General features: G+C 40.3%; 1 protein-coding gene across 1 annotated transcript in view; it reads left to right on the top strand.

Moving 5' to 3' along the window:
- LOC122651465 (alpha-ketoglutarate-dependent dioxygenase abh1-like) overlaps window positions 1-26,371 on the top strand; it is a 109,434-nt gene that overhangs the window by 57,575 nt on the left and 25,488 nt on the right. The window contains exon 2 of the mRNA XM_043844860.1: window positions 6,369-6,713. Within this exon, the coding sequence (XP_043700795.1) occupies window positions 6,369-6,713 (345 nt within the window). The remainder of the gene's footprint in view (window positions 1-6,368; window positions 6,714-26,371) is intronic.

A 26,371-nucleotide genomic window follows, 5' to 3' on the forward strand; every position in this document is an offset into this window, starting at 1 on the left:
TCAGACATATTTGACTTTTCAATACTGAAGATGCTCTAATTTTGAATAATCATGTATTTGAAATCATGTAATAAACTTTACCTGTACTTTATAAATGATCCATTTGAATTTACAAACCCCATTATCGTGATTGAGGATGAACACATAGTATCTATCGTGTTTTTTTAGTTTTTGTTAGGAGTAACGGGGAGTCGTAAATAGGGAGCTAGCGTCAGCTCCTATTCAGACCGGTTCAATTTAAATAACAGAAAATAAACTAAGTATGGAAAGGAAATACTAGAATGTAAACCTAAGCTATGCCCCCTAACTAAGCCCTAATGTTAGGACTTCTTCTTCTTCTTCCTACTTGGTGCTGCATTAGACATATTTGACTTTTCAATACTGAAGATGCTCTAATTTTGAATAATCATGTATTTGAAATCATGTAATAAACTTTACCTGTACTTTATAAATGATCCATTTGAATTTACAAACCACATTATCGTGATTGAGGATGAACACATAGTATCTATTGTGTTTTTTTAGTTTTGTTAGGAGTAAGGGGGAGTCGTGAATAGGGAGCTAGCGTCAGCTCCTATTCATGATTCCTCTAATGAGGGGTATTTTTGTCTATGGTGTGTTTATTATTTACCCTATTTAATATATTGATTTGGCAGCAGTCAATCTAACGACTGCAGCCCCAATTGTGCAGTTTCTTTCCTTCCTTCTCCTCTCTTCTTCTTCCTTCTTCTTCTTCGCTTAAATTTTCATGGTATCAGAGCTGGGACTGTAGGAGTCGATCATTCATCCTTAATCCTTTCTCTGTTCCTGCGTTTTGATTTGAATAAGCTTGCGGTTTTGAAGACTTAAGGTTTTGGGACTTCTTGTGATCTTATCTTAAAGGGGATGCAGCACCCTTTGCTGCAGTTTTGTGGTTTTATTTGAGACTAGTGCATGACTATACACAAGAACTAGGTCTCGGTTTTGTGTTTTTATTTTTGGTATGTGCCAAGGTTGAGATCGATTCAGGTTTTGTGGTTTTATTTTTGGTGGTGATTGCTTGTTGCTGGCTGGTTTTTGTTGGTTGTGATTGATTGAAGGTCATATCACCTTGCTGACCTACAGTTTCAGAACTGTTTGTAATTTCAGAAGTGTTTGCAAGTTAAGATGTGTTTGCCGTCCATCAGTTTCACTCTGTCCGTGACTTCTCTGTGAAGATTTAATTTATTTAGTTAAGCATAGGTGATGCAAAGACTATTGTGACTGAACTGTCCTCCTCTTCTCATCGCATTACCGAAAGGAAACTTGAAGGGATTTCTAATTTCAGCAATGGAAAAAGGTGGTTCGATTGGCCTTGACGGGGCGTGATCAACAGGATCATCTCACAAAGCCAAAGCCTGAAGGAGACACAACATGGGATACGGTGGATGCACGAATATTGAGTCAGATGTTGAACTCAATGGATAATCAGATTGCAGACCTAGTTACTCACATTGACACAGTAAAGGATTTATGGGAATACTTGAATGTCCTCTATTCTGGGAAGGACAACTTGTCTCGGATTTATGACCTTTCCCAAGCTTTTTATAAAGTGTATCACAAGACTCTGACTGTAACCCAATATTTTGCGGAATTCAAGCAACTATATGAGGAGCTGAATTCCATTCTTCCTATCACATCTGATGTGAAAGAGATGCAACAATAGCGAGAGCAGCTGGCTGTTATGGTATTTTTGGGTGGACTTCGAAAAGAATTTGAGCCAGTACGGTCTCAAATCCTCGGTGGGGATAGAGTCACCACACTTCCAGAAGCTTTTTCTTGACTTTTACTGGTTTCTCGTGAGAACAGCCAAGATTCCACTCATGGTAATGAGAGTTCAGCTCTTGCAGCCTTTCCCAACCGTGTGTCCAGTGGTGGGACACGTACGGGCAAAAGTGGTGGTAGCCATGGTCGTGGGTCAGGGAACAGTAAAGCACCCACATCCGGTACTTCAGAGACTTTAGGATAGGTGCGCACTTGTCATCATTGTGGCAAAGCTGGTCACATTCAGCGCTTTTGTTGGAAGCTTCATGGTAAACCACCTCAGTTTGCAAATTCAGCCAGCAGTGATCCAGTGGTTACCCCTCCTTCCAAGCCTGAGGGTAAAACAGTGACTATGTCTGATGAAGATTATGAGCGATTTACTCAATTTCAGAATTCGCAGTCATCTCAGTTCTCCACTGCTACCCTAGTTCAGTCAGGTAATGCTATTGCATGTCTATCATCTACTTCTCGTCCCTGGATCATTGATTCAGGTGCTTCAGACCATATGACTGGAGCATTAGGTATTTTTTCTTCATTTTGTGGATCTTCTTCCAATGTTGTGTTAGCCAATGGATCTCTTGCTAAAGTTCGGGGTACAGGCACTGTGCAAGTTACCCCCTCTTTGTCGTTGTCCTCCGTTTCTTACTTGCCCAAATTTCCTTTCAATTTATTATCTGTTCGAGAATTTACCAAAGCTAACAATTGTTCGGTTACCTTTTTTCCTGATTATTGTGAGTTTTAGGATCTCTAGTCGAGGAAGACGATTGGTAGAGGTCGCGTATCTGGGGAACTGTATCTTCTTGACGACGCATCCATTGTGGCGTGTTCGAGTGTGGCACTTCCTCATCAGATTCATTGTCGTTTGGGTCATCCTTCATTGCAGAGTTTGAAGATTTTAGATAGTCGGTTTCAGTCCTTGTCTAGTTTACAGTGTGAGTCTTGTCAGTTTGGGAAACTTCACTGTGTAAGTTATCCCCCTCGAGTCAATAACAGAGCTGTCCAACCCTTTTCTTTAGTTCATTCTGATGTGTGGGGTCCGTGTCCTGTTACTTCTGTGCTGTGTTTTCGTTACTTTGTCACTTTTGCAGATGACTTTTCCAGAGTTACCTGGATTTATTTAATGAAGGATCGTTCTGAATTGTTTTCCATTTTCTGTACTTTTGTGCTTGAAATTCAGAATCAATTTACTACTTTGAAAGTTCTTCGAAGTGACAATGCAAAAGAATATTTTTCTGCTCCCTTTGATGAGTTTATGGTTCAGCATGGGATCATTCATCAGTCTTCTTGTGCGGATACACCTCAACAAAATGGTGTAGCCGAGAGGAAGAACAAACATTTGATGGAAGTTACTTGATCTCTTTTATTTGAGATGAAAGTGGCTAAAATTTTTTGGGCTGATCCTGTTTTGACTGCGTGTTATCTTATTAACCGCATGCCTTCTTCTATTTTGGGTGGTGGCATTCCATATTCTTTATTGTTCCCTTCCCATCCATTGTTTGTCTTACCACCACGTGTTTTTGGGTGTGTTTGTTTTATTCGGGATCATCGTCCTGGTCGCTCTAAGTTGGATCCTAAAGCTCTTAAACGTCTTTTCGTGGGGTATTCTAAAACCCAAAAGGGGTACCGTTGTTATTCTTTTGATTTAAGAAAGTACTTTGTTACCGCTGATGTCTCCTTCTTTGAATCTACTCCATTTGTTGCATCCTCGCTACTTGCTTTAGAGTTGGACGATGATCTCCCTCTTTATGTTGTCGATACTTCTTCTCCTGTGCAGGATCCATTGCCTCATGTGCCACCTCCAACATACCCACTGGCTGTTTTTCGCCGTCGTCCACCCGATGCGTCGACACATCGCATTACACCTATGGAGAGATACAGTACCCAGGCAGCACCATCTCCCACATCCTCCTCGCCTTCAGATCCCCCTCCAGATAATTCCTTTGCCACTGTACCTCCTATTTCTGATCTTGATGTTCCTATTGCTACTTGTAACGGGGTTCGGACTTGTACCTAACACCCTATTAATCGTTTTGTGTCTTATGCTCGTTTGTCCTCTTCTTTTGTTGCTTTTGTCAACTATTGACAGTTATCCTATTCCTAAGTCGGTGGTGGAGGCCTTAGCTCACCCTGGGTGGAGGGCTGCCATGACTGAGGAGTTATCTGCTCTGAAGGACAATCAGACATGGGATCTTGTTTCTTTACCCTCTGGTAAGTCTGCTATTGGCTGTCGCTGGATATTTGTGGTGAAGGTTAATTCTGATGGGTCTGTGGATTGGTTGAAGCCTCGTCTTGTTGCTAAAGGCTATGCCCAGGTCTATGGTGTAGATTATCTGGATACTTTCTCTCCGGTTGTGAAAACTGTCCTCATTTTGATTTCATTGGTTGCTATACATCACTGGCCGTTGTTTCAGCTTGACGTCAAGAATGCATTCTTCCATGGGGACCTCATTGAGGAGGTGTATATGGAGCAACCTCCTGGTTTTGTTGCTCAGGGGGAGTCTGGTAAGGTGTGTAAGTTGAGAAATCTTTGTATGGGCTGAAACAGTCACCGAGAGCATGATTTGGCCGTTTTACAGATGTTGTGCTGGAATTTGGTTTGACTCGGTCTAAGAGTGATCACTTAGTGTTTTTCAGGCAGTCAGATGCAGGGAAGATATTTGTGGTAGTTTATGTAGATGATATTGTTATTACAGGGGATGACTCTTCAGGTATTGAGAACTTGAAGACATATTTGGGACAGCAATTCCAGACTAAGGACCTGGGACGACTGAAGTATTTCTTGGGTATTGAGGTAGCTTAATCAAGGAAAGGGATTTCGCTCTCACAGCAAAAGTATGTGTTTGATTTACTTTCAGAGACAAGATTACTGGGATCTAGGCATTTGGATACTTCAATGGATCCAAATGTGAAACTTATGGCGGAGGATGGGGATGTTCTAGATGATCTAGAGAAGTGTCGAAGGCTTGTAGGGAAACTCAACTATTTGACTGTGACTAGACCTGGCATCTCTTTTCCTGTCAGTGTGCTAAGTCAATTTATGTCCGCCCCTCGGACAGCTCATTGGGAGGCAGTTAAGAGTGTTGCGGTATATTAAGAAGGATCTAGGGCATGGTCTCTTATACTTTAATCATGGTCATAGAAGGATTGATGGATTTACTGATGCGGATTTGGTAGGATCTCCTATTGATCGAAAGTCTACTTCGGGCTATTGTGTCTTTGTTGTAGGGAACCTAGTTTCATGGAAGAGCAAGAAACAGACTGTAGTAGCTCGATCTAGTGCAGAGTCGGAGTATCGAGCTATGGCTCATGGCACTTGTGAACTAATGTGGATTAGACAGTTGATGACTGAACTTGGATTTGGTGATCATTTTCCTGTGCTGTTGTGGTGTGACTGTCAGGCGGCTATTCATATTTCTGAGAATCCCGTGTTTCATGAGAGAACGAAACACATTGAGGTTGATTGTCATTTTGTTCGTGAGAAGCTGCAGCAAGGGATTATTTCTCCTCGTCATATTCGCACTGGGGAGCAGCTTACTGATTTGTTCACCAAGCCTTTGGGAAGTATGAGAGTTAATTATATTTGTACCAAGCTGGGCATGATTAACATCTATGCTCCAGCTTGAGGGGGAGTGTTAGGAGTAAGGGGGAGTCATGAATAGGGAGCTAGCGTCAGCTCCTATTCACGATTCCTCTAATGAGGGGTATTTTTGTCTATGGTGTGTTTATTATTTACCCCATTTAATATATTGATTTGGCAGCAGTCAATCTAACGACTGCAACCCCAATTGTGCAATTTCTTTCCTTCCTTTTCCTCTTCTTTCTTCTTCTTCTTCTTCTCTTAAATTTACAATTTTCATGTAACTTTTTGTTATATTTTATTAAAGATTATCATAGACGAACTATTTGAACAAAATTTTCTTTCGCCTCCCTTGACCTTATGGATCCCATGTATATGATACTATTTTCCACACCACCCATGTGTGTTGGTGTGGCGTGGGAGATTCTTCTACACCGGAGGTGTGGGGAACCCTCTCCCAAAGAAGTATAATCAATTAAGAGAGAAAATCCATTCTCAACCATTCAGATTAAAGTAACCAAAACAATTTCAGTTTCTTAACCAAAAATCTTTTTGTTGACTATTTCATGAAATCAATTTGAAATTGAAATAGAAATCATACCAAATCAGCCCTTACTACAGACGCCGTAAGGTGATTCAGTATTCAATTATTTCAGCCTCATTTGCTTGAAAATTGATTTTTACCAGATAGTATCACTTTCTAATTTAATGCATCCTCTGGATGGTCATAATTATATGGTGCAAAATGTTATGATGGAGGTTGTGTATTTTTCTTCTGTGTTGAGTCATCCAGTTAGACCCCCCCCCCCCCCAAAAAAAAAAAAAAATACACACTTTTACACCTCTATCCAGTTGGTTAATTGTGGAACCATTTAGTCGCTCGCTCCCTGGTGCTCCGATATTATTGAGCTTATTATGAATGGTTGTGGTAATTTGGTGCTATTTGTTTTTTGCATCCCTTTTATTTCTGATTATATTTGTTAATATGTCTTCATTTATTTGGTTATAGATAAAAATTATAAAGAAGTGTCAGCAACTTGGTTGCGGTCCTGGAGGATTTTATCAACCTAGTTACCAAGAAGGTGCCAAACTACATCTACATATGATGTGCCTTGGTAAGAATTGGGACCCAGAAATGAGATCATATGGAGATCGCAGATCGATTGATAATGCATGCCCACCCGGTATTCCTGTTGAGTTCAAGGAGTTGGTTGAAGACGCAATTCGAGATTCCCATGTCTTCATGAAGGACGATATGAAACTTAGCAATGTAGAAGAGGTACTTCCTGTAATGTCACCAGACATCTGCATTGTTAATTTCTACACTGAGAGTGGGAAACTTGGTCTCCATCAGGTGTGTGATCTACTTCCTACATGCTTAATAGTACCCTGCTTTTTAAGATTTCTTATATTGACATTTTCAATGAAAAGAATAACATAGCTTCAGGCATTCGAGATAACAAAATTTCTAACCCAAAGATAGATTTTGTCATGTCCTCAACTGTTGAAGTTCAGTTAAATTGTTCTCTAATTGAAAGGAATTTAGGATTCATGTTAAGTAGTATCTGTTAAGTGTTCATGTACTCTACCAACCCATCGAGTTTGGGTGAGGACTAAATATGCTATCTAAGGCAGCTCGTTGGAGGAGAAACAGTTTGAAACTAAAGATTGTAAGAGAACAAGAGGAGAATGGAGAAGATAAGAGCCGGAAGAAGAAGAGAAGAGAGAGTTGGTAATGTAGTCCTAGATTTGAAAAGTCAAACTCGGTGTGATGCAGGTTCATCATAGATATTGGCTTATTTCTTTAGAAATAGGCCTAGGGTTGGGTTATATACATGTTGGGCCTTTGTTCCCAAGGGTTTTCTATGTATTAGGCCACTTTAATGAGCCTAAACTAGGGAAACATAGGTTGCATACGGGATTAGCCCAATACTTAATTTATTTTTATGTTTTCTAATTGAACCGGTTCAAATTGGTTGCATCCAATTGGTTCAATTTAAGTGAGCATGTGACTTGGTTAAGTGGTCATGTGATGTAAGTTGGGCTGGATTAGGACTCTATAAGTCCAGCCATGTTTTGAGTCTATTTCCTTTAGTATTTTAGTTTCCTAGTCAATTTAAATTACCTAATAGGTTAGAGATAGGATTAGGCCATTCCTTTTTAGTGCCTAATTCTATTTTTGAGTCTTCTATATAAGTTTGTAAGGGAGGCCAGCATTGGACACGAATTTGATTAATGAAAAAAGCTTTTGCTTGGTTGCCATTGTTGCTACTCCTGTGCTCCTTGTGAGTGTGCATCCTTGTGGTTCTATCAAGGTGGAAAGGGATTGGTGGAATCCGGTTGACTCCTTACGCCGTGACGGCTGGGAGGATCTTCTTCAAATTCGAAGGTGGCTTTATCCTTCACATCTGTCGAAGCTTGCTGCCAGTGGAATCTCCAGTAAGTTTGACCCCAAAATTCTTCTTCTAATCCTCTAATCCTTTCCTCCAATTGATCCCTTTTATTTTTTGTTTGAATCCCATAAACCCCAACTCCATTAAAGCCCAAAACCTGCCACTCAATTCTGTCCAGAATTGCAGAATTTCAAAACTCATCCAAACCCTAACCTTTTTATACCATATTGACCCCCTAGACCTGCCCATTAATACCCTATAAACCCCTTTCCCAATATCCAACCCAAACCCTAGGAATTGACCTAAATCCTAGTGCTGTCCATTCGAACCAGCAACCCCTTTTGTTATTTGATCTGGTTGTTTGGCTCCTAGTAGGTCTCCTACTTATCTAGGACTACATTAATTGGTATCAGAGCTATGGCGGAGGGAAGCTCCAACTAAGCCTCGAAAGACCCACTTCCATTCGTTTTTAAGACCCGAGTTCGTCTACCCAATGAGAGCACAACCACATTAATTGTTGATGAGAGGCGACGTAACAACATTATTTCACAATCCGTGGTGGATATGTTGTCCCAATCAGGAGAGATTTGCATCATGCCTACAGGTAAAGTCTGTGTTGAATTTGGGTGTTCTTCATACCATGATGGTGCTTGGTGTCAGCCGGTACCACATTCAAAGAGTTTTATTGCAGTAGGTGGTGATTGGTTGGACGAGCGACAAGGTTGGATTGAACCTGAAAACAACTCGTGTGTCCTACCTGATCGACACCGTCTATACCATTTATTTACTCTAAAAAGGTTACAACCAAAGGTGACCACATCGACTGTACAGCCACAGGGACTACCGAACATGTCAACTCAAACGCAAGTGGCATCGACTGTGTTTGAAGTTTCACCAATGGCAGATGCACCAACAGAAGGCTGAACCAGTAGAAGATGAAAAGCTGATTGAGAACATTCCAAAGGAAAACAATGACCTTCAAGATGCTGCTCTTGAAGAGGTGGAGCTTGTGTCTCATGCATTAGATGAGAAGGTTGCTAACACTGAAGGCTCTATGGACGAGACATTGACAGTTGCTGCTGATTCACAGGCAAAACAAATAGAGTTTGTTATGCCACCATGGTTCTTCGAAGAGAAAGCTCCACGCATTGAAGACTTTATCCCTAATGTTCCTGCCTCATCAGAATTTTGTTTGGGGATGGTCAAAGCTGCTGATCACATGTTGATTCCCCCTCATCACTGCAAAATTCGAGAACGAATTTTTTCAAGTTGGGGAGAGTTGATGCAGGTTTATCATAGATATTATGTTATTTATATAGAAATAGGCCTAAGGTTGGGTTATATACATGTTGGGCCTTTGCTCCCAAGGGTTTTCTATGTATTAGGCCACTTTAATGAACCTAAACTAGGGGTACATAGGTTGCTTACGGGATTAGCCCAATACTTAGTTTATTTTTATGTTTTCTAATTGAACCGGTTCAAATTGGTTGCATCCAATTGGTTCAATTTAAGTGAGCATGTGACTTGGTTAAGTGGTCATGTGACAACTTAAGTGGTCTTGTGATGTAAGTTGGGCTGGATTAGGACTCTATAAGTCCAGCCATGTTTTGAGTCTATTTCCTTTAGTATTTTAGTTTCCTAGTTAATTTAAATTACCTAATAGGTTAGGGATAGGATTAGGCCATTCCTTTTTAGTGTCCAAGTCTATTTTTGAGTCTTCTATATAAGTTTGTAAAGGAGGCCAGCATTGGACACGAATTTGATTAATGAAAAAAGCTTTTGCTTGTTGGTTGCCATTGTTGCTGTTCCTGTGCTCCTTGTGAGTGTGCATCCTTGTGGTTCTATCAAGGTGGAAAGGGACTGGTGGAATCCGGTTGACTCCTTACGCCGTGACGGCTGGGAGGATCTTCTTCAAATTCGAAGTTGGCTTTATCCTTCACAACTGTCGAAGCTTGCTGCCAGTGGCATATCTAGTAAGTTTGACGTCAAAATTCTTCTTCTAATCCTCTAATCTTTTCCCCCAATTGATCCCCTTTATTTTTTGTTTGAATCCCATAAACCCTAACTCCATTAAAGCCCAAAACCTGCAACTCAATTCTGTCCAGAATTACAGAATTTCAAAACTCATCCAAACCCTAACCTTTTTATACCATATTGACCCCCTAGACTTGCTCATTAATACCCTATAAACCCCTTTCCCAATATCCAGCCCAAACCCTAGGAATTGACCTAAATCCTAGTGCTGTCCATTCGAACCAGCAGCCCCTTTTGTTATTTGATCCGGTTGTTTGGCTCCTAGTAGGTCTCCTACCTATCTAGGACTACATTAAGGAGCCAATTAACCAGGATCTGATCTGAATAGGTGAATCGGTTAGGTCAAAATAGTGTTTTTGGTCAAATTAGGATTTGGGTAGGGTTAGGGTTTGATTTGTGTGTGTTATGTCAAGTTGGTGTAGGGGAGTCTATCAGTGAAGGTCCTGAGATGTTTTGATGGAGGAGGGAAGGGTGTAAACTTGAATGGGCAGCAAGCTAGGTTTAGGGTTTTGGGGTTTTTAGTAATGAAAATTGAGGGAATCTAGGTTTTAGAGTCTAAGGATGGAGCTAGGGTTTGGATCGAGTGTTATTGGGGCTTAGATGGAAATTCGATCCTATTGTTATGGTTTTGATGGTTGGATTTGTCTGTGGAGGTTTTAGGTTATGGGAAAATTAAAAAACAAAAGGGGTGAAACTTACTTTTGTTGCAAGGAATCCTTGGCAGCAGTTTGTTTGGATGTAAAAGTAGAATAAAAATTGATTCTTTGAACTAGAACTTGAAGGAGATTTTTAAAGGAACCACCCGCAGCAATGTGTCGATTGGATCAAACACAAATCCCACCAGGCTTGATTAGACACAAGACAAATCTTCAAAGGAGAAGAGAAGTTGCAGCAGCTTGCAAGAGCAAAATTTTCAAAATCTGTGAGATAATGAGCAACCCCATGATTTCTATTATTTATAATGGCCAAAAGGCCTGCTGTCCTAATCAGTCTAGGAGTCTAAAGGCTCCTAGCAGACTCTAATTACACATCATAACCTCTCTCCAATTCTTGGAGAGGTGTGGACCCAACTTATAATTAAAACAAATAAACGAAAGGTGACTCAAGTCACTTAAATTGACCAACTGGTTCAAACCAGTTTTGGACCTGTTCAATTTAAAACACTAGAACATGAAAATAAACTAAGTACAAATAAAAGAAAGGTGACTCAAGTCACTTAAATTGAACAACTGGTTCAAACCAGTTTTGGGTCTGTTCAATTTAAAACACTAGAACATGAAAATAAACTAAGTATAGAAGCTAATCCCGTATGCAACCTAATTTCCCCTACCTTAGGTCCATAAAAGTGACATATTACATTTACAACCCATGGGACCAAAGGCCCAACATGTATATATCCTAACCCTATAGTTATTCCCATCAAAATAAGCCTCTTTTGGTGATGTATCTGCATCAGTTGGTGGTAGCAAGTTGTGGGAGAGAAAGGTTCTTCTCTCCCCTATATTTATTCACTAAACATAAAAAGGAAATTACATCCTTACCCCCATTCTAATATATGATAGCTAAGGGATATAAAAGGTAAAAAAGTAAAAACACATTACAACACAATAGCCTAGTACCCAAAGTACCCTTATTACATGAAATTACATGTGTCTAACACTTTGGAGAATAAATGTTATACATTCCCAGCTTGCATAGAAGAGTATTGAACATATGGAGGGGTTGGGGGGGAGGCTTCGTGTAACCGTGGTTTTCTCTAGGGCTTAAACCGTAAACCCAAGAAGGTTTAAGGGTTTCCTCATTAGCCCCCCCAAAAAAAAAAGGATGCACTTGTGAGGCTACAATACCCCTATTGCCTTGAAGCCTTGCATGTTGTGCTAAGAATTTAACCAAACATACTAACAGAATTATTACAACACTTAAAAGAGAAATATCTTAACTTATTAGTACATCCCAAGTAAATATCCATAAACAGACGCCACCTCTTTCTCCTTTGCAATATAATGCCATAACTGAATTTAAGCCCATTTGCTGAACATGCCTTAGTCTCATTAAGGATCCCTTTGTCTGAGCTTCAATGGTGTCTTAACATTGCTTTAGAGAATTAATCAAAAGAAACAAAGTGGTGTTACCGAGAGGAAGAATATGCATTTAATGGAAGTTACTCACTCTCTTTTGTTTGAGATGAAAGTGGCTAAATCTTTTTGGGCAGATGTTGTTTTAACCTCATGTTACCTTATTAACCACATGCCTTCCTCTATTTTGCATGGTGGTATCTCCTTTTCTTTGTTGTTTCCTTTTATGCCATTGTTTGTTTTACCACTACGGGTATTTGATAGTGTTTGTTTTATTCATAATCCTCATCCTGGTATTTCCAAGTTGGATCCTAAAGCTCTCAAGTGTATGTCTGTTGGTTATTCTGGCACCCAAAAGGGTTGTCATTGTAATTCTTTTGAGTTACAAAAATACTGTTGATGTTTCCTTCTTTGAATCCGCCCCTTATGATGATTCGACTTTTCCTGTGTCTGAGTTGGATGATGATCTTCTTGTTTCCGTTGTTCAGTCTATTGTTCACCATGTTCAGCAGACTGCCTCATCACCGCAAGCTCCACCTATTGTGTTTCACCTTCACCAATGGAAAGTATGGGCTCCTCCCGCTCCTACGAATTCTGCCCCATGTACTTCTTCGCCGACAGATCCTTCAATAGGTTGTACTCATCCTTTGGAACCTCCTGATCTTGATTTTCATTCTTGTTTACAAACTGTTGAAAATCATCTTGTTCCTAAGTCTGTCGCAGAGGTATTGTCCAGTCATGGTTGGAAGGCTACTATAAATGAGGAATTGTTAGCATTGGAGGAAAATCAGACTTTGGATCTAGTTCTCTTATCCTTAAGTAAATCTACTAGTGGTTGTCGTTGGGTGTATGTGGTAAAAGTGAACCCTGATGGATCCTTGGCTTGTTTGATGTCCCGTCTTGTGGCAAAGGGCTATGCCCAGATATATGGTGTAGATTACCTGGATACTATTTCTCCTGTGGCAAAGCTTACTTCTGTCCGTATTTTGATTTTCCTTGCTTCTACTTATCATTGACCTTTGTATCAACTAGATGTTAAGAATGCATTTTTGCATGGGGATTTGCATGAAGAAGTTTATATGGAGCAACCTCCTGGGTTTATTGTTCAGGAGGAGTCTGGTCTGATTTGTAAGCTCAAGAAGGCGTTGTATAGGCTGAAACAGTCCCCTCGGGCTTGGCTTGGCCGGTTCACCGAAGTTGTGTTAGTGTTTGGGCTGACACGGTGTGGTAGTGATCATTCTGTATTTTTCAGCCAGTTTGATGCAGGAAAGATATTCCTTGTTTATGTTGATGATATAGTTATTACAAGAGATGATATTTCTGGTATTGAGAACTTGAAGGTATATTTGCAGTAGAAGTTTCAGACCAAAGATCTAGGAAAGTTGAAGTATTTTATGGGTGTGGAGCTGGCTCAGTCGAAGAAACGGATTTCAATTTCGCAGCGCAAGTATGTTGATCTTCTTTTAGAGACAGGGATGTTGGGTTCTAAACCTTTAGATACTCCTATGGATCTCAATGTAAAGCTTATGGCTGATGATGGTGATGTTTTGGATGATCCTAAGAAGTATCGAAGGTTAGTTGGCAAATTGAATTACCTAATAGTGACTCGGCCTGACATTTCCTTTCCTCCTGTTAGTGTGGTGAGCAAATTTTTGTCTGCTCCTCGAATATGTCATTGGGAGGCAGTTGTGCGTATCTTGCGATGCCTAAAAAAGGCTCCTGGACATGGTCTTCTCTATGATCATGGTCATGGATGGATTGAGGGTTTTTTCAGATGCTGATTGGGCAGGTTCTCCAATTGACAGGAGGTCGACCACAGGTTATTGTACATTTGTTGGAGGAAACCTGGTGTCTTGGAAGAGCAAGAAACAGACAATAGTTGCTCGTTCCAATGCAGAGCCAGAGTATAGGGCCATGGCACATGCTACCTTTGAACTAATGTGGGTGGAACAATTATTGGCTGAACTTGGATTCATTAATGATTCTCCAATGCAACCGTGGTGTGATAACCAAGCTGCTGTTCATATAGCTTCAAATCCGATGTTTCATGAAAGGACGAAACACATTGAGGTTGACTGTCATTTTATTTGAGAAAAGCTACAATAGGGACTGATTTCTCCTTGTCATGTTCGTATAGGAGAACAACTTGCTGATATATTCACAAAGTCTTTGGGGAGTGTTAGAGTGGAGTACATTTGTAACAAGCTGGGCATGATTAACATCTATGCTCCAGCTTGTGGGGGAGTGTTAACGAGAGAGTTGTATAACTCTCGGTATTAGTGCCCAACACTAATACTGAGAGGATTGTAGTGAGGAGGGTAGTTTAGGTAGCTTCTTTTATTTTATTTTTTAGTTGTTTCCCTGTTTTTCCCTTATGATTATTAATTAGTAAAGGGAAGATGGAGATCATGATTGTATTGTGAGTTGTGACTCCCAAATCTGCACATTGTCTTTCTCCCTTTCTCTCTTGATTTCTGTGCTTTTTCTCTTCTTTTTCTTCCATTAATTTACAGAATCAAAACCCATGGAAGGGGATGGGGGAAGGGAGTTGGAAAGGTGGGGTTGTCTATCTCAGCTTGGTCATCTTACCCAACCGATCTCAAGATTTTCACAAAGGCTCAAGCCAATATTTTATTAATCAAATCCATTTACAATGCTGGCCTCCCTTACAAACTAAAACTCAAAAATAGATTTAAAAACATTAAAAAGGAAAGGCCTAACCACATTACTAATTCTCCTGGCGTAAATCTACTTGTTATTATTAAATTGGTAAGAGTATTGTTCCAATAAATAACTCTTCTATTGTCTCCCATCTATCTGAATGATCAGTCTCAACTCGGGAGGAAGAATTGGTAATAGTCACAAAACTACCCAATCCTTAACCATTATGGTATCCTAAATTAACTAGGAAAGTGAAATAATAAAGGAAATCCTGTTTTCGTACTTGCTACCCATATTTTAGGCTCATTAAAGTGGCCAACCCAAAGCTTATTTCCAATGAAATAAGCCCCTCTAAGTAAGGATGTAAACGGATCGGATTCGGCTCAGATAGTCCTATATCCGCATCCGCATCCGATTAGCTTTCGGACGGATTCGGATAATGCTAAACGGATACGGACACGGATACGGATCGGATATTTTATCCGTTTACATATTGTTGGCAGAATCGTGGGTTAGAGAGAGGGAAGAAAATAATGGAATAGCTTGATTTAATGAGAGAAAGACCCCCTCTATTATAGGGGAAGTTACAACTTACTAAGCTAGGTGATGTGGGACTAAACCCACATAGCCAACTAAACACTTAGTAACATAAAATACCCCTAAAAGGACCAGAATACCGTGGGGTATTCTGGAGTACATTATTCTAACACTCCCCCTCAAGCTGGATTGTACAAATAAGAAGGAAGGAAGATCCAGCTTGGACTAAAAGAAGAAAAAAACTCTCTCCATAACAATGCTAACACTCCCCCTCAAGTTGGTGTATACAAGGTACTAATGCCCAACTTGAATGAAAAATGGGAAAAATAAGTTGTAGCAGAATCTAGCTCCAAAAGGAATACAGCTCCCAAACAGACCTTCAAGAACTTGAAAAAAATAGACCTTCAAACTTGGGCATCTCTGTTTTGCACCAAGTGTCCCTGCATCTTCTGCTCTCTGCAATGGCTGCAGGTATACTGTATATAATCCCCCCCTCACGTGTAGTGCACGTGGACATAAGAGAGAATAGGTTAGAGATAGGGCAAAAACATAACATTCCAGAATGGTTCAGTGGCTGCTAAGTGTAATGGAAAAAAGAAGAAATGGTAAAGAAGAGAATACCATTAACTTCCAAGGGTGTTATGGGTAATGCCAAAGGTATGTTTTGGGAGGTGAAAAAAAACCAGCAGTGGGATACAAGTAGGATTAACTTAGGCAACATAGAAAGCTCCAACCATCTTCCATCAATCAAACAAACACTTGGAATGGAAATCCCTGCATGTTCTGCTCTCTGCAATGGCTGCAGGGGAGAAACTCCTAACTCCAATATGCAAATGTACAAATCTGATTCGAAGTAAGGAAAGCTTCATTTGTTAAGGCTTGATCAATCTTCAAACAGGGAGGAACAGTTGTGCAAAAGACTCCAAGGTAGAAACGCCCACATGCTAAACAGTACTAAGAAGATATCCGGACAGCAATGAATGGAAGTAGCCTCAACAAAACTGGATCAGATCTGAATCAGTAACTATGCTAGTACGCAAGCTCCAAAGTATGCCGGATATTAACCAGAAAGGCTCAACATGACTGAATAGGTTCGTAGGTGCAACCAAAAAATCATGGAACACTCTGTGGTAATCCCAAATAGGCTGATCTCCAGGGTAGCAGATTCGAGTCTTCAATAACGAAAGAAATTCGATCTCCAATAAGAGAAAACTCAGTCATAATCATAAGGCAGCAGGATTCCACATGAAGGCAGCAGTAACACATTAACCAGTCATGCTTATAGAAGCCAATCAATAACACCAGCCAGGTAGGTAGTGAAGCTCATAATAATCAGCCAAATAAGATAAATAACCAGACAAATCCATAGGCAGTTGAAGCAGCCAGCCACACAAGAACAAGGAAAATAGGTTGATAATGGGAAAAATCGAGCCATAAGAATGAACCTGAATTTTTTTCAAAAATAACTGATGAATGATGCTGAAATCTGGGTTGAATACTCCTCTGATATTTATAAGACTCTCCTCAAAATATGAGCTTGATAGGAAAACCCTAACCCTAAAATCGATTGTTGTTAGGGTTTTAGAAAAACCTGAAATTGAGATCGATTTAGGGAAAGGGGCTGTAATTGCTGATGTAGACATGTAATAGATGCTGACCAAGGCTGCTAGAATGGAACCTCCAAGGTGAACAATCCATCTCCAGTAATAGTGAGACTTGATCTTCAAAGGGGAGAGACTCCAAAAAATCGCAGAAGTAGAGCAGGGCAACATTATAGCACTACACTAGCATAAAGGACTTTCTTCAAGCCTTGAACTGATGAATGAGAGTTCTCTTTTAATGTTAGAACCACCTCCAAAGCACTCGAACAACAGCAGAACATCCCTAGCCCAAATCGATTTTTATCAGGGTTTTGGAAAAACCCTAAAAAGAAGAGATCGATTGGGGTAGGGGTCTTCAAAACAACTTGGATAGGTGCAACATTGAGGTCGATTGGTCCTTGAAGTGGGAGTAATCAGCCCTCCAAAAATTAGCAAAAAACTGAAACCTGAAAGTTAGGGTTTTTGGCAGGTAACCAAATTAGCAGGTTAAGGAATTTTTGCTATAGAAACAAATCCAGCCATCAGAAAGGGTCCAAACTTAGGTCGAGTAGGGCTTGTAGTAATAGGGAATCACCCCCAAAAAACTAGCTGCATCTGAAAAGGGAAACCCTAAAATCGATTGGAGTCAGGGTTTTAGAAAAACCCTGACAAGTTGAGATCGATTAGGGTAGGGGCTAGAAAGGTTAATGAAAGATGGAGAGAAAGAAAAGAGGGAAGTTAGGTGTAGGAATAGGGTAATGTGTGGCTGGAAAAAGGCTGCACAGGGTGTTCCTCTGTTAGAGGATCAGGTGTATCGAAATCTGATCTCTAAGAGGGAGGAACTCCAAATCGCAAAAGAGGCTTCCAGCAGTTTTTTTAATAAAAATCGATGGGAGGAAAAAGGGGGGGCAGCACTAAATCATCGACATATGTTTACCTCATTAGTGCTGACCCTGTTTTTGGGCTGAAAGTGAAAAAACAGAACCAGAAAAAAAACGAGAAAAAAAGGAGAAGAAGAGAAGATCGATTGGAAGGAAGGAGGGAGAAATTAGGGTTTTCTTCTCTCTAACCTAGATCAGACCAGCTCTGATACCATGTTGGCAGAATCGTGGGTTAGAGAGAGGGAAGAAAATAATGGAATAGCTTGATTTAATGAGAGAAAGACCCCCTCTATTTATAATAGAGGGGAAGTTACAACTTACTAAGTTAGGTGATGTGGGACTAAACCCACACAGCCAACTAAACACTTAGTAACATAAAATACCCCTAAAAGGACCAGAATACCGTGGGGTATTCTGGAGTACATTATTCTAACACTTATAAATATAGCTTTCCGGATAGCTATCGCCTATCCGTATCCGTATCCGTTTAGCTTTCGGACGGATTTGGATAGTGCTAAATGGATACTGACACGAATTCAGAAACGAATTTCGGCTATTCATTTACATCCCTACCTCTAAGTGACTTATCTATATCAAGCTTGCTTTCACTTTGGGTCAGACATGGCCTCAATGATATTCTTGGGAATGGAAATGAAAGAAAGCAAAACAGAGAAGGTGCCGCCTGTAGGAGAGATAGCATCATAGGAAACAAATTGGGCTATAAGATTAGTGCAAACTCTCTTTCCCTTTCAAATAGCAATGGAAAGATCTAACTCAGAAGGAAGAGAGGGGATGTTACTTAACTAAGGAAGGTGGATCTCAGGATATGGACCCAAAGAAGACTCTTTGTAGGTCTTCCCTTTCTTTTATACACAAGTAACTCATTAACTAAACTAGTACCTCAATGCTCACCACTATCAACAATATCCACCTCTTTGTGTTTCTTAACATCAAGGAGAAATGGAGGAATAAGCAAAGGTGGAAGAAGAGGGGTGGCATTAGCAATGTTTTTGAAGGAGGATGCTTATGAGGAGTAAAGACAGGTACAAATTCGAAGGAGGTGACATCTTTGGAGGGAAGTCGCATATCTTTTGAGTTTATTTTCTTTATTATTTCACTTTCCTAGTCAAGGTCATAACTTCTTCCTAACTTGCATTTATGGGGATCCTATTAAGAGTAAAAGACATCGGGTGTAGGAGAATCTGCTCTCAATTGGTCATGCATGGCATGAACAATGGTTATGCTTGGGGGATTTCAACTCGTATTTGTGATGGGATGAAAAATCTGTAGGTAATAGAAAAGGGTCGAGGGATATTCAAGAGTTTCAAGACATGCTCAACCAGTTCAATCTGATGGACTTGGGATCTAATGGTCTGACCTATACGTGGAGTAATAGCAGTGGGGATGCTAATATTAGAATAAAACTGGATCGTGCATTGGCAAACTCAGCCTGGAGAACTAAATTTGACAATGCTGCAGTTTTTATTCGTCCTGCGGTTGCTTCAGGTCACAACCCCCTTCTTGTTGACACGGATGGAGGCAATTCAAAGGGACCAAAACCTTTCCGGTTTGAAAAGATGTGGCTGAGACATCCAAGATGTAAAGAGATTGTCACAATGGCTTGGGCGATCCCTGCAGATAACTCAGCTTCTATTTCTTTAATGCTGAAATCTGAGAATTGCAAGAAAACCTTATCAAATGGAATTGTGAGGAGTCTGGCCATGCTCAATCTAGAATCCGAGACTTAAAGAGGGATCTTGAAGCCATTCAAAGTCAGCCATCTTCAACATTTAGCCAAGATCAGGAAAATTTTATCGTCAGCCTCCTTGAAGAAGAACTTGCTAGGGAAGAGGTTATGTGGCATCAGAAAGTTAAAACATATTGGATCCAGAGTGGTGATAAAATTTCTGCATTCTTCCATGCTACAACAATCCAGCGCCGCCAAAGGAACAAAATTCTGAAACTGAAACTTGACAGTGGGGAGTGGACAAAGCATGAGAAGGAGGTTTATTAATGCAGTCACCTCAGAGGGAGTAGATTCCGATTTTCTTTAGCAAGCTCTTAATTGTGTTCAACCAGTTGTGGATGAATATTTAAACAATATCCTATGTGCAGAGCCGACTATGGAGGAAACCTTTAATGCCTTGGCAGCAATGGGGTCAACAAAGTCTCCGGGTCTAGATGGGTTCCCTCCTTGCTTCTGCCAGCATTTTTGGCAGGTCACCAAAGAAGGCGTCTTCAATTTTTTGCAAGGAATTTTTCTCTACAGGTCATCTCCCTCAAGAACACAACTGGACCTTCATTTGCCTAATCCAAAAAATTCCTAGTCCAGAGAAAGCAGAACATTACTGGCCAATCAGCCTTTATACTGTCACAGTCAAGATAATCACAAAGATTATGGCTGTTAGAATCCGAGGAGCCCTCCAAGGTATAATTTCTCCCACCCAATCGATATTTGTCCCTGATCGGTTAATCTTAGACAATATATTCATAGCTCATGAACTTTTTCACTATATTAAGCATCAGAAGAGGGGGGGGGGGAATTCTTAGCTCCGAAGTTGGACATGAAAAACGCTTACGATAGACTTGAGTGGCCCTTTATCAAGGCTTCCCTTCTTAAGCTATGTTTTTGTAACAAATGAATGGGTTTTATTATGGAATGTATTTCCTCGGTTTCCTACTCCTTACATGTTACTGGCTGTGAAAGAGTGACCTTCTCCCCATCCCGTGGCATTTCCCAAGGTGATCCCCTCTCCCCTTTCATCTTTATTTTATGTTCCCAGGTTCTAAGTGCATTTATAAACACAGCGGAGCAGGACTGAGTTAGATTTTAGGTCAAGAAGGTAAGTAAGAGAGAAGGAAGAAGTTGGAGGAGGAAGAAGATGGCAAGAGAAGAGAGAAGAGCGAAGAGAGAAGAGAATATTTTGGGTTGTAATCTTATGTGTTGGAGAGACTTCTCTATACACCTATATTACTTCAAACATAATAAAGAGAATTACATCCACCTCCCTAGGGAGGTACAAGAGAAATAAAGAAGAAAAACAAAATTACATAATAAGGCAACTAGTAATGAGACTAGTTCCTAAACTACCCCTATTACATGACTACTAACACTCCCCCTCAAGCTGGAGAATATATATCATGCATTCCCAGCTTGCTTAGGAGAGAACTAAACTGAGGAGAGCCAAGAGCCTTGGTGAAGATATCTGCCAACTGATCACCAGTCTTCACAAAAGGAGTACAAATACAGCCAAAGTCTATCTTCTCCTTGATGAAATGCCTATCAACCTCAATGTGCTTCGTCCGGTCATGTTGAACAGGGTTGTAAGCAATACTGATGGCAGCCTTGTTGTCATAGTACAGCCTCATGGGTCCTTCAGTGTCAAATCCCAGTTCCTGAACAAGTCTTTTTAGCCAAATGAGTTCACACACTCCATGTGCCATAGCTCTAAATTCTGCCTCGGCACTAGATCTGGCTACAACATGCTGTTTCTTACTCCTCTATGTGGCTAAGTTACCTCCCACAAAGGTACAATAGCCGGAGGTAGATCTCCTATTTGTAATGGAACCAACCCAATCGGCATCTGTGAAACCTTCCACTCTCAAGTGGTTGTGCCTTGCATACAACAGTTCTTTCCCTGGAGAGGCTTCAAATATCTTAGAATGCGATACACAACATCCAAATGGCCACTCTTGGGAGCATGCATGAATTGGCTGACAACTCCCACTGCATAAGAGATATCTGGCCGAGTCATAGAGAGATAGATAAGCTTCCCCACTAGCCTTTGATACTTCCCCGCATCGACAAGAGAAGGACCACAGTCCTCTCCTAGTTTGTGATTCTGCTCAATAGGAGAGCTTGCTGGTTTACAGCCTAACATCCCTGTCTCTGTCAACAAGTCAAGAATAAACCTCCTCTGACATATGTTGATTCCTTTCTTGGTCCTTGATACTTTTATTCCTAAGAAGTACTTCAAGGGACCCAGATCTTTGATCTCAAATTGCTATGCGAAGTAGCTCTTCAATTTACCTATCTCAGCTGTATCCATAGTTCAAAATCTCGCGAAATTTCGGCGATATTTCTCCAAATTTCGTATATCTCGAGCTGTCCGAGATATGATACCAATCCGAAATGGAAAAATACCATATTTCGACGATATCTCGTGAGATATCGACGAAATATCGTGGACTCACGATATATCGCGAGATATTGAAAAAGTCACGTGCAATATTTCGAGTATTTCGGAAATTTCGGTCATCTCGTTTCGAAAATTTCGGAAATCTCGGTAATTTCGGTAATCTCGTTTCGAAAATTTCGGAAATCTCGGTCATTTTGGCATTTTACACCCACAGAAAAATACCATATTTCGACGAAATTTCGGTATCTCGGAAATTTCGGTCAGGCCGAAACACCGAAACGAAACGAGATTTAGTACCATGGCTGTATCATCTCCTGTGACCACAATATCATCAATATAGACAATGAGAGCTGTGATAGCACCATTACTCCGCTTGGTGAAGAGAGTGTGATCAGCTTGGCTCTGGGAATATCCATTCTTCAAAATAGCCTGTCGGAAGCACTCAAACCATGCCTTTGGTGACTGTTTGAGACCATATAGAGCCTTCTTAAGGGGGCACACTTTCCCTTCAGCTAAGGGCATCTTGAAGCCTGGTGGAGTTTGCATGTACACTTCCTCTTCCAAGTTGCCATGAAGGAAGGCATTCTTCACATCCAATTGATATAAAAGCCAATCTTTATTGGCAGCCAAAGATAAAAGGACTCTTATTGAGTTATGCTTGGCCACAGGGGCAAATGTCTCCTGGTAGTCAATTCCATAGACTTGACTGTACCCCTTGGCCACCAACCTTGCTTTGTATCTCTCAATACTGCCATCAGATTTATACTTGATTGTGTAGACCCATCTGCATCCAACTGGGACACGTCCCTTGGGAAGGTTCACAAGTTGCCAGGTACCATTCTTCTCAAGTGCCATCATCTCCTCAGACATGGCTTGTCTCCATTTTGGGTCAGACATAGCATCAATGACATTCTTGGGAATGGAAGCAGTAGAGAGAGTAGTAATAAAGGCAAGACCTGTAGGAGAAATTGCATCATAGGAAACAAACTGGGATATAGGATTAGTACAAGTTATTTTCCCTTTCCTAATAGCAATAGGAAGGTCCAAATCAGATGGAGAAGAAGGAATGTCACCTGATTGAGAAGAATGAATCTCAGGATGTGGATCTGGATCTGAAGAGGACTCTTGGTAGGTCTTCTTTCTTGTATTATACAAGCCTTCACCTTTTTTGTATGTAATGTGGTAATCCTTCTCCTTACCGGAACCACTTTCAACAACCAAATCTGTATTCCCCCTTGGTTGATCATCAACCTCAACCACATCTACAGTCCTGTGTTTTCCAATGTCAAGCATAAAAGGGGATGTAGGTAGGGGAGAAAGGAAGAAATCATCAGCAGCCTGTTCACTCCCACAATTCTCCCCTTGAAGAGGAAGCTGAGAAGGGACAAAGAAAGGGACAGACTCAAGAAAGGTAACATCCTTGGAAATGATATATTGGCGGGAAGAAGGGTGGTAACCATGGTATAAAATCTCGCGAAATATCGGCGATATATCGCCATATTTCGTGAATCTCGGTATGTCCGAGATACGAAACACTTCCGAAACATAAAAATACAATATCTCGTCGATATATCGTGATATATCGCGAGATATTGTAAAAGTGACAAATAGTGTCACATTAAGAGCCTTATAATTCCATATTTCGCAGCTCTTGGTCGATATTTCGACCGAGAGCTGCTGAAATTCAAATTTTCTCTCTTCTTCCTCCCTTCCAAGCCTCATCCAAGCATTGTTGAAGCTCCTTGTCGCCGGAAAGACGTCGGAGGGTCATCTAAGCTCATCATCCAAGCCTATTTTCATTATTTAAGGTAAATTCTATTTCTCTAAAACTATTTTTTTTTAAAAATTTTGTACAAATGTTGTTGGATGTTGATGATATTAATATATGTTAGACACCGGAGGCCGATCTAACCTCACGGTGTAAATTTTTTCCCATATGTATTTTTTTATTTTTTTCTGGTTTTAAAATTCATTTTCCTACAACTAAAATAGGAAATAATTAGGGGTAATATGACTTAGATGGTAATGAATTAAATATATGTTAGACACCAATGGCCGATCTACGGCTTCACAGTGTCGGATTTAATTTTCTGCTCTTAAATAATTCTTTTAATTTTCGAAAATTAAGAAAAATGTATAAAAAATTAAAAAAACAGAAATAAATAGGGAAAAATATGAGTTTTAAGTTTAAAAAATAATGAAAAAATATGAAAGTTATTTCTATATGTTTTGAGATGCATTACATGTATATTATGTTTACTAATTTTTGGTTTTGTTGTGTTAGGTCAATACTTATATTAACATTATATATAAAAAATTGGTTTTAATTATGTGAAAAATATAAGGGTTAGGGGAAAAATATTAAATAACTATACAAGTGTATTAGTAATCTAAAAGTTTCAATTGAAGTGCATCTACATTAAGTTTTTTAATTATTTGTGTTACTTACATTGCAGTAAACAAGTATCATTATGGCGGATCGTGATAGACAACGTGCGAAGGGCAAGCAAAAGGTGGCAGAGGGAACAAAGAGAACAGAGGGAACAAGAGAGACCAGCCAGCCAGCATAGGGGTGTCATTGCATGGTTACATGGTACTCCCATTAATGGGGATAAGAGAAAATCTATATGTAACTATTGTCACATGCAATTTATGGGAGGTGGGTCCAGAGACTTAAACAACATCTCGATCGGAGGATCTAAAGATGTTGTAGGTTGTCATATGGTCCCTATCAAGTAGCTTGGAGATTGGTGATAGTTTGAGGGGAAGAAAGAAGAGGAAGGCTGACAAGCAAAGGATAAGAGAACAACTTGAGGATATAGTGAGGAGTTCGATGGGAGGAGGAAGACGATACAATGATGATGATGATGATGATGATGACTCCTCGATGATGATGATGACATGCATAGCACGATGACATACAAACAAGCAGAGGAGGCTAGGGATTTTAGGCGACTGTTTCAAGGAGCAGAGTAAGTTTTCAAGATGATCACAGAGACAAAGAGTAGGGGTAGTGGAGGAGCGGCGCTCGGAGGTCCTAGAACTTTGAATCCTTTTAAAAATCACAAAGTGCGAGGGCAACCCCAACACCTCTACCAAGATTCAACACCACCATCAACATCCGATCCTAAATTGCATAAGAAGAAAGGAAGCAACAACCCTAATCAAAGGAGCATGGAAGGGGATGAAGGGATTGGTTAAAGAATCAATAGCTAAGTGGATGCTATACCATACCATCCCAAGAAACACTGCACAAGGCCCCCATTATGATACCATGATAGATACCATTGCAGAGGCTGGCCCAGGATTCAAGGGCCCCACCCCATATGAGGTAATGAATGTTTATCTACCTCAGCAAAAGAGTGAGATTGATGAGTACATTAGTGAGATGAGGAATATGTGGGAGACATATGGGGTGACTATAATGGCGATGGATGGATCGCGCTACAAGAAAGTCCATCATCAATTTCATGGTTTATCGTGATGGGAGGACAGTGTTCCTCAATCGTGGATGCATCCAAAGAGATAAAGGATGCAAAATATATTTACTGATTGTTAAAGGAAGTAGTGGAAAAAGATGTGGGTATTGAGAATGTTGTCCAGATTGTAATGACAATGGAAGTAACTTCAAGTCGGCGTGAGAAGATGATGAACAATAGTAAGTACCGCTCTTCTCGACTCCTTCAGGCAGCCTATCATCGACTTAATGCTAAAAGATATGGAAAAGTTAAAGTGTGGAAGACTGTGATTGAAAGTGCAAGACAAGTCACCAACTTTGTATACAACCACTCCTATGCACTCAATCTATTGAGGGAAAAATGTGGGGGCGACTTGGTTAGGCCTGGCATCACAAGATTTGCCACCAACTACATTGCTCTCAAAAGCATTCGAGACAAAGAAGGCGGCCGAGAAGCATGTTTGCTTCTCGAGGAGTGGTTTGAATGGAAGGGTTCCAAGATCGCAAATGGGAGGGAAGCACAAACAACGATGTCATCCGAGGACTTCTGACCAAACTAAGCAAAGTGGTGAAAGTTTTAGAGCCAGTAGTTAAAGTTCTACACGTTGTCGACTCCGCTCTCAAGGGCCCAACCATGCCATCCTATATGCCGCAATAGACTGATGAAAGATAATGTCTATAGCTGCTCCTCGCAGAGCAAACACTTCTTAGATATCATAAATGCTCATGGAGAATCAACTTATGCATCCACCGCATAAGGTGGTGAGTAAATTTGTTTTATGTTTACTAATTCATAGTATTATTATTTACTAATTACCTATGCATTCGACAATACCTCTATTCTATATGTCATATTTCAAAGATACTACTAACCCTAAGTATCAATATAACAATAGGCTTGGGTTGGAAACTCAACTTATTGATGCGTGAAACAAATAGGAAGAAGTGGAGCGGATGGCGACTACAAGAAATTTGCAACAACGGTGAGTTCATTTGGAAACTCAACTTATTCATGCTTTCAAATAAGTAGTGAAGAAGTACTTACTAATTTTCCACACGGGTGTAGATCAAGGTATTTAGGGATGCATGGGAAGTTTTGGAATCGAGGTGCGATACAAGGCAGAGCACGTGGTGATGCTGGTAATTCTTTTAAGTTTTAAATTACATATGTATTGAAATTTGAAAGTTGAAAGTTGAAACAAGATTCGACACATGTCTTTTTGTTGTAAACTTGTAATGCAAATGAATTGGGTCA

This window comes from Telopea speciosissima, chromosome 2 (assembly GCF_018873765.1).
Source record: "Telopea speciosissima isolate NSW1024214 ecotype Mountain lineage chromosome 2, Tspe_v1, whole genome shotgun sequence".
Lineage (NCBI taxonomy): Eukaryota > Viridiplantae > Streptophyta > Magnoliopsida > Proteales > Proteaceae > Telopea > Telopea speciosissima.